Source organism: Larimichthys crocea, unplaced genomic scaffold, assembly GCF_000972845.2.
Source record: "Larimichthys crocea isolate SSNF unplaced genomic scaffold, L_crocea_2.0 scaffold224, whole genome shotgun sequence".
NCBI lineage: Eukaryota > Metazoa > Chordata > Actinopteri > Sciaenidae > Larimichthys > Larimichthys crocea.
In genome coordinates, this window is record NW_020852976.1 from 189,283 (window position 1) to 198,939 (window position 9,657).

General features: G+C 49.6%; 1 protein-coding gene across 1 annotated transcript; it reads right to left on the minus strand.

The window, feature by feature from the left end:
- Window positions 1–3,488: 3,488 nt before the first annotated feature.
- On the minus strand, window positions 3,489–8,909 carry LOC104938841 (asialoglycoprotein receptor 1-like). Its single transcript, XM_027275866.1, is given in 9 exon segments — window positions 3,489–3,733; window positions 3,735–3,846; window positions 3,962–4,071; window positions 4,230–4,384; window positions 4,523–4,615; window positions 4,820–4,885; window positions 4,966–5,055; window positions 8,365–8,472; window positions 8,646–8,909. Coding segments are annotated over 9 exon segments (873 nt in total). The 5' UTR covers window positions 8,704–8,909; the 3' UTR covers window positions 3,489–3,652.
- Window positions 8,910–9,657: the final 748 nt, after the last annotated feature.

Here is a 9,657-nt window from a genome sequence, read left to right on the forward strand (position 1 = left end):
TTTTGTTGTTGTGTGTGCGCATGGTTTACAGGTGAGCCCGCTTCCTGCGAGGGGCGGAGGCAGAGCTTGAGCTAGCTTCACGGGGAGGGGGTGGACAGGCTCTTTCTGCCTGTTACCCCGGGGAACAAACGGACAAAAACCTTCTGTATCCAGGGCCAAAACTGTTCACCATGGTTAACATCAGCCGCAGGCAAGACAGCGGAGAGTGGTTAGGAGAGATGAAGAGTAGAGGATGGAGGAGGGAGGGTTGGAGGGAAGAGGGCGTGGAGCGTTTGACTGAGACTACGGTCCCCAGTTTTTTTTTTACACAGGTCCTGCGGGGGGAGTCCTCGGGGACCCGGAGATATCGTCCAGGTTTTTAGATTTTTTAGACAGGGTCTGCGGGACGTTCACGGGACTGAGACTACGGTCCAGTTTTTTTTAAGTTTAGTTAGACACGTCGTGCGGGGACGTCACAGGGACTACGTCCCAGGTTTATAGACAGTCTGCAGGGACGTCTCTGAGGACTACGTCCAGGTTTTAGGACAGTCTGCGGGGAAGTCTCAGAGACTACGTCCAGGTTTTTTTAGACAGTCTGCGGGGAGTCCGGAGGGACTACGTCCAGGTTTTGACAGTTGCGGGGACGTTTCGGAGGACTACGTCCAGGTTTTAGGAGTCTGCGGGGACGTCACGGAGACTACGTCCAGGTTTTTAGGCAGGTCCAGGTTTTAGACAGTCTGCGGGGAGTCACAGAGACTACGTCAGGTTTGTTTTAGACGTCTGAGGGGACGTCACGGAGACTACGTTCCAGGTTTTAGACAGTCTGCGGGGAGTCACAGAGACTACGTCCAGGTTGTTAGGACAGGGTCTGCAGGGGACGTCACGGAGACTACGTTCTGTGGGAAACAATCACACCTGATTCACACGTGATCACATGATGTCCATGTGTCTTTCAGGAGGACTGCTGTTTGTTTGGACAGGACCGACCTTCATCTCTCTCCCCCTCCTCCTCCTCCCCTCGCCTCTCTAAACCCTCCCTCCACCCGTCCCCTCCCCCTCCCTGTCCTCCTCCTCGTCTTCCCTCCCTCTCCCTCCACCCCTCGCTCATTCAGGAACTCCTCTCTCCTCCTCTTCCTCTGTCTCTCCGACGTCGCCGGTCCTCGACTGTCGGTCCGGCTGACGCCACGCCCACGGGTTGGGAGACATTCAAAGCAATCAGATTTTGCCAGTTTTCTCCTCAGTCGTGTGGACTTACAGTCAAAACAACTGTGTTTAGCAGGAGTCCAGGAAGGAAGCTGCTGCTGGCTGCCGTCTGAAAAAACTCCGAAGAAGGAGGGAGAGTATTTATTATCACAAACAGCTGCTAAACAAGGACTGAGCTAACAGCAGTAACAGGGACTGAGCTAACAGAGAAACAGAGCTAACAGACTGAGCAACAGCAGCTAACAGCAGCTAACCGGTACTGAGCTAAGGGACCGAGCTAACGGCAGCTAACAGACTGAGCTAACGCAGCTAACAGAGGATGAGCTAACGCTGCTAAACAGGACTAGCAAACAGGACTGAGCTAACAGCAGCTAACAGACTGAGCTAACAGCTGCTAACAGGACTGAGCTAAACTGAGCTAAAGAGCTAAACACGAGCTAAGCGCTAACGACGAGTACGTGCCGACTGAGGCTAACAGACCTGAGCTAAACCGCAGCTCAACAGGACTGGAGGTAACAGCAACTACCAGCGCTAAACAGGGACTAACAGACTGAGCTAACAGTTGCTAACAGACTGAGCTAACAGACTGAGCTAACAGCAGCTAACAGACTGAGCTAACAGACTGAGCTAACAGACTGAGCTAACAGCAGCTAACAGACTGAGCTAACAGCAGCTAACAGACTGAGCTAACAGCTGCTAACAGACTGAGCTAACAGACTGAGCTAACAGCTGCTAACAGACTGAGCTAACAGACTGAGCTAACAGCAGCTAACAGACTGAGCTAACAGCAGCTAACAGACTGAGCTAACGTTAAGCTAACGTTAGTTGAATAGTGACATCACTTGTTGTTTTGTCTTCTCTCTCTTCAGACATCCGTCAGTCACTTTACAACCAGAGCAGAACAACAGGACAGGTAAAGGTGACTCACCTGTTTCTGAAACACAAAGTCGTCTTAAAGGGACAGTGTCACCTAGTGTGTGTGTGTGTGTGTGTGTGTGTGTGTGTGTGTGTGCAGTCATTCTGTTCGAAGCCTCCATGGAGTTTCTAGAAGATGAAGATGATGAAGATGAAGACGATGATGAAGACTCCTCGTCCTTTGTGACCGCCCCCCTCCTCCCTGCCATCCCGCCAGTCGCCACGGAGACGCTGCCGCTGCGTTACGACCACGCCCGCAGGGAGGAGCAGGCGGACGCCGTGGCGATGGGGGGGAGGGCGTTCGCCATCAGGAAGTTTGACTCCGCCCTCGAGGACTACTACACGCTGAGACTCAGAGGTCAAACATCAGGCTAATTCTGTTAGCATGGTAATGGCAGTTCCCATCATGTGTTAGCATCAAGCTAATGGTGTCTTTGGTGGTCTTCAGCTCTGTCAGACGGGGTGTTGCTGGACGCCATCTTCCTCCCTCACTGCTCCTCCCCCTCTCCTCCCCTCCTCCATCACTCCAACACCTGGACCTCCATCCTATCACATGGAGCCTTCTCCTCACACACACCTCCACCTTCACCAGGTCAGTGCGCACACACACACACACATACACACACACAAACACCTGAAAACGTACTTTTATTTTGAAGGTTTCCTGTCTGTCTCTCTCTCAGCTGACCTCATCAGCATGGCGTCCCAGCTGGCCAATCAGAGGCTGGTATGTGTCCTGGAGGCGTGTCACCTGGGCGGAGCCACAGCTGAACTCATCCTGAGCCGAGCGTTTCACCTGACCGACTGACACACACACACACACACACACACACACACACACACAGACCTGATGCCTGATGGGAGTTGTAGTTTTAAAGTTTATTTATTTATATTATTTATTTGAGTTTTATATTTTGTATTTATCAAAATACATGTTGATGCACTTTGATGATGTTGGGAGTTGTAGTTCTTGTAGCTGTAATTGGACTACACAAACTTTTTTGTTTAACAGATTTTAGTTTGCCGAATGTCAGTGGGATGATGGGATTTGTAGTTTTTTGGGCTACCACTTCAGACTACAACCTGCTAATGACGACGACGAACAACGACGGAGAAAATCAGATTTTTACTGTAATTTAGTTTGTTCTGATGAAAACAAAAATATTGTTTTTTTAAAACCGTGTTTTGTCATTTTGTTACTCTGACAAACATTCAGTTCATTTTGATCCCAGTTACACTTTTAATAAATTCTATAAGATTTCAATTGTTGCTTCAGTTTTTAACACGACCCCGCAGACTGTCTAAAACCTGGACGTAGTCTCCGTGACAATCTGTGTGTGTGTGTGAGAATAAACTTCAGTGTGTGTTGATGGTTGAAGAACAACAGTGCGGCTCATTGAAGAGTTTTTATTGGAGGAAGATCAGGCTGTGACACATCATTCAGCCAATCACAGCTCTCACAGCTGTTCACCTTCACCAACACTAATCTCACATCAGTACAGGTGCAACATCCTCAGACCCTCGACTCACAGGTCGGTCTGACAGGATCACATGTTCAGATGGAGGTGAGCACCTGAGTGGGTGGAGCCTGTTTAGCTGTGCTGGCTGTGTCTCTGGCAGATGTAGCGCATCCTGCTGGAGCAATGGAGGTCGTTGAGGCGTCCGTCGTTGTGAATGTGAGCACAGTCTTCGTCTCCGGGGCCGAGACCATGAGCGGTCCAGCTGTCAGGCTGACCGGGTTTCCACCGCCTGGAAACACAGAAACACAACGTCAACACCGAGGACACTTTGGACCACCGGGAGGAGGAGCCAGTATCGTGCCAGAACCCGAGCTGGGCCAGTGGTCTGCTATCAGATGACTCACCTCCGGTTCATGACGTACGGCGTCTGGTTGACCCACTCCCACTTCCCTGTTCTCTCATCAGTCAGACCCACCCAGTAGAACACGCCCATGGCATGCTTGATCACAAAGTCCTGAACAGGAGAGACAGACAGGCAGACAGACAGGTGATGTAACTTTCAGGTCGGATTGTGCCTCCAAAATGTGGACAAAGGTGTCCCACAAGGATCGACTCTGGGACTTCTGTTCTTCTACTCTATACACAGACAGAAAGACAGACAGGCTGTCTCACCCACTCCTCGTCAGTGTTTATAATAACCAGGTGTGATTCGTGTCCGTTACACCAGTCTCTGGCATCGTGCCATGCCAACGGTGTCCTACTGAAATAATAACAGCTGGAGCCAAAAATGTCCCAGTCCAGAGGACAGCAGCCGCTCGCTACTGAACCTGACAGACAGACAGACAGACAGACAGAGAGAGACAGGCAGAGGGACAGACAGGCTTCAGAGTGAAGACATTTCTGGAAAGTAACAATGTTTTGGACTGTGTGTGTGTGTGTGTGTGTGTGTGTGTGTGTGTGTGTACCATTGTTGATGATGCTTGCAAGGGAACATCTGAGCGTGGCGACCGTCCTGCTGATGGAGTCCAGAGTCGACAGCTGCTTCATCGCCTCCGACACTGAATGAACACACACACACACACACACACACACAGATATGATGCGGTAACCTAACAATGTGCTAAAGTAGCTAACTGATAATTAACTGCTGCTAACTGAACAGAACCGGGCTCAGCAGCTGGACCGGGCCGGGTCGGAGCTCAGCCTCTGAGACCAGCAGGGAGTAACGTGACAGTACAGACTTCCTGTTAACTGGGGCAGACCTGAGGTCAGCTGGTCCTTGTTGCTCTCCACAGCAAACTTCAGGCGGTGAACTTCTCTCGCTGCGTCTGGGTCAGAAAACAGGAGTCAAAGGTCAAAGCTCTGAAGGAGGAGCTGAAGGCACAAACACAGACAGGTGTGCTGTTACCTGTGGCGAGCCGCTGAGCGCTGCTCAATGATTCAGTCAGGTTGGAAACACTGTTCTCCACAAACCACAGCCGGCTCGACGTCCTGGTGTCTGCACAGACACACACATCAGTGAACATGTATGTAAGAATGTGTGTGTGTGTGTGTGTCTCGCAAACACCACCTCAGAAAACAGCAGCTGTGATTCATATTAGACTGTTAGTTACAGTAAAACTGTCTGTCTGTCTGTCTGTCTGCCTGTCTGTCTGTCCCTGGTCTGTCCTGTGGTGGTTGGCGGGCTAAGGTGTGGGTGGTGGAGTTCAGTTTGGCACCGATCGAAAAGGACGAGAGGAGAAGGGACCTGGGGATGTGTGCCTGCCTGTCCAAGCCTGTACTGTTTACGGCTGTCTGGTCCTTGTCTGTCCTGCACTGGTCCTGTGCTGGTCTGCCTAGTCTGTCGTGTCTGCTGTCTGTCTGTCGGGAGTGATCGTGGGGATGCGTGGTTCGCCTCGAGTTGTGCTAGAGGTCGCCTTGTCTGTCGTGGTGCATGGTTTAGCCTGGTTCTGCCTGGTCGGTGTCTGTCCCTGCCTGTCTGTCCCTGTCTGCCTGGCTGTCTGCCGTGTCCTGTCTGTCGGTCAACGGTCGTCCTGCCTGTCCCTGGCTTTGATACAAAGTCATTGTCAACACACAAAGCACAGACATTTTAGCGAAAGGCTAATTGCGGCCGCTCGCCTCCGTGAGGCGGCTCTCGCCAACTGGTGAGACCCGATGCCCTCGATCGACTCCTGCCGCCGAGCGCGGGCTCGCGGCCCCGGCGACGTCGCCCCGCGAATGGCGCGGCGAGAAAGTGGGAAGACGGCGGTTGCAGAGGGAAGGACTCAGTGACCCTGTACTATGCGCCTGTTGTGGGGAGGGTCGATACAGGCGGCGGCCAACGGAGCCAATAGTGTCCGCTGTTGGGGAAGAGATCTGCGCGTGCGAAGGGGTGGGTTGAGCAGAGATAAAGGCATCACAGCGGGCATAATTCAGCATGTCGAGCGCGCACAGCGAAGCCGCCGATGGTTTCGCGGTCACCGACGAGTGAGTACCCCAGTTGGAAGCCACGTGGTTCGTAGCTACGTATGTTGCGGTCTCACAGATTTCGATTGTCTCTGATCACGATAGGTACACACGTAAAGTTAAGTTATGGTTCCGTATGGCTACGCAGCTACTTGTTCGACGGGATAGGTACCCGTATGGTCAGCGTAGTAACACGTATGTGTCACGGATGTTCACACCTAGGGATGTTTCACGTATGTCACGAGTATGTACCGTATGTTTCTAACGCTTATTACACGCGTGACTTTGTTAACACGATGTTCACGTATGGACCCGTAGGTTCACGTATGTAACATCAAACTCTAGTCCTCTTGGTGTAAATACAAGCAACGCTATTTGGTAAATGTTCTACGGATGTTCAAGCGTATGTGACAAAACTTTGATGTTCACGTATGTCTACGTAGTACACGATGTCACGTATTTGTCACGTATGTTCACGTATGTATCACGTATGTCACGTATGTACACAGTATGGTTCCACGTATGTTACAGTATGTACACGTATGTTCACGTATGTTAACGTATGTTCACGTATGTTCACGAGTCACCGTATGTTCACATGTAACCGTGTTCACGTATGTACACGTTGTAATGTATTTACAGTTCCGTATGTACCCGTATGTTCACTAGTGACGTTTATGACACATCAGTATGTTCACGTATGGTAAACTACACGTATGTACCCGTAATGTTCTCCGACATGGTATGGTTGTACACGTATGTACTAACAAAGTAATGGTTGTTTGTCACGTGCCGGGACGACGGAAGTAGGTTAACTCAGGGCAGAAGACGAAGAACAGGGTATGTTCACGGTAGGTTTCAGCGGATGTAGGGTACCATTCCTTTTAGGACGGGCATATATTCGAGCATGTATTATATGATGAACCGTTGTCTGAGGGGTGCTATATGTACTGGCATCCGGCTTCCAGAGGTATGGTCATCACGTTAGGTACACAGTAATGTTTCCGTAAGGTTCAAGTATGTTCACGTATTAGTACACGTATGTTCACGTATGTTGCACGTATGTTTCACGAAGTACACGTATGTTCCAGTATTGTTCAACCGGTAGTGGCACGTATGTTCTGTCCGGATGTTAACAACGTAGTGTACCACGTAGTATTGTGCGATGTATCACGTATTGTTTTGCAGCAGTAACTTACACGGTGTTAGATATGTCGTCCGTAAGGTTTCACATTGGGCATTATGACATTCTCAGGCATCGGATTATGTTTGGCACTATACTGAACACGTATGGGTTTCACGTTATCCTGGTAAACGTATGTTTCAAACGCGTATTACCGTGGGTTAGCGGTACTGGGTATGTAACAAGGATGAACGTATGTACAAACGTATGTTTCACGTATGTATCACAGTACTGTTCATTATGTACACGTATGTACCGTCACATCAGTATGGTTCAAGTATGTACACGTAATGTATCACGTATGTGTACACGTATGGACAGTATGTTCACGAGGTTCATGGACACTATGTTCACGTATTGTACACGTATGTACGTTACGTTAGTACCTAATGTACACGTATGTTCACGTATGTACATGTAGTACACGTATGTTCACTTAATGTTCAATGTATGTACACGTATGGTTCCACGTATGTTCACGTATGTATCCACGTATTACACAGTAGGTACACGTATAGTTAGTACACTTGTACAGTGTTCACAGTATGTACACGATTCCGTATTGTACATGATGTTCTAGACACGTATGTAAGTGTCAACGTATGTTCACGTATGTCACGTATGTACCGTAGTTCACGTATGTTCACCGTATTGTACACGTATGTTATCTCCGTATGTACGAGTACACGCTGTTAGTGTTGTTGTACACGTATGTTCACGTAGGTACACATGTACGTCTGTTCACGTTATGTAACCCGTATGTTCACGTATGGTTCACGTAATGTACAGTATGTTCACGTATGTACACGTATGTTCACGTATGTTCACGTATGTTCACGTATGTACACGTTCTGCTCCTGGATGCTGTATCAATAAAGTTTATCTGACATGTTGACATTGTCATGTGACGCACACTTCTGTGATGTAAGGAGGTCAAATAATATCAGGTCCAGATCAGGATCATCATTATGAGCAATTCACTGTGAACAACAAGGACAGGCTGACCCCGCCACGCTGTTTACTGTGTGTGTGTCTGTGTGTGTGTGTGTCTGTGTGTGTGTGTGTGTGTATGTGTGTGTGTCTGTGTATGTGTGTGTGTGTGTGTGTGTGTCTGTGTATGTGTATGTGTGTTTGTGTGTCTGTGTGTGTGTGTGTGTGTGTGTGTGTGTGTGCACTCACTGCTGGCTCCCACTGCTATGATCAGGATCAGGATGACTAAAGCTGTGAGACCGGGAAACAACCAACGTCTGAACCTGTAGATCCCAGAGAGAGAGACAGGCGCCGGATCTGACAGACAGACAGACAGACAGACAGACAGGCAGACAGGCAGACAGACAGACAGGTGACATTGTCATTTCACAGTAACTGAAAAAACCTGTCATCAGACCTGTGCCTCGTGCACAGACAGGTGGAGAGACAGACAGATGGAGAGACAGACAGGTGGAGAGACAGACAGGTACCTTTGTTCCAGAAGGAGCTACTCTCATCTTCAGCGTTGTCATGGTATTCAGTCGTCATGGCGAGGTCCCCTTTTCTGCTTCTTGTGTCTCTCTACTTCTTCACGGTGAAGACCGACAAACAGTCTGACTGTCCAAACACTGAGCTGAGGGTCAACGACCAGAAGACTGCACTTTGAACTGTGTGAGAGAGACAGATCTGAGGTCTGTTAACCCAAAACATAACAACTAGGAAATCAAATCTGTCCTTAGACAGTCTGCGGGGACGTCAACGGAACCGTACTTCCAGGTTTTGGTTTAGACATGTCTGCCCCCGCTTGGTTGGACGCTCCCACGGGACTATCGTCATCAGGTTTTGACAGTCTGCCATGGGACCGTCCACGGAGACTAGCTCCAGGTTTTAGACAGTTTCTGCCCTTTTTCGGGATTCCGTCCCTACGGAGGACTACGTCCAGGTTTTAGACAGGATACCCTGGGGGGACACGTCACGGAGACTTCGTCCAGGTTTTAAACAGTCGCAGAAGGACGTCCAGGGAGACTACGTTCCCAGGTTTAAGAGACAGTCCGGCGGAGCGTCACCGGAGACTCGTCCCAGTGTGTTAGACAGTCCGCGGGGGACGGTCACGCGAACTTGTCCAGGTTTAACACGTTGCGCGGGACGTCACGGAGACTACGTCCAGGTTTTTTAATAGACAGTCTGTGAGTCCTGTGGGTTTTTGGAAAGGCAGTGAAAGAGTCAAAGTGTGATTTTCCTTTTGTAAAGTTTATATTGTATTAAATCAAAAAACATCACAATGGTTCAGATCACAATGACTTCATCATTTGTGGGCATTGTTTTACGGGTGCTGTGTTTCATCACACGCGTGTGCTGTGTTTCACACGCGTGTGCTGTGTTTTTCACACGCTGTGCCTGTGGTTTCTTCTGGCAGATGGAAGTTCATCTTTGGGTGTCACAGTGCAGGTCTTGAGGCGTCGCGTCGTGGTGCAGTGGACACAGTCTTCCTCCTCTGCCTCT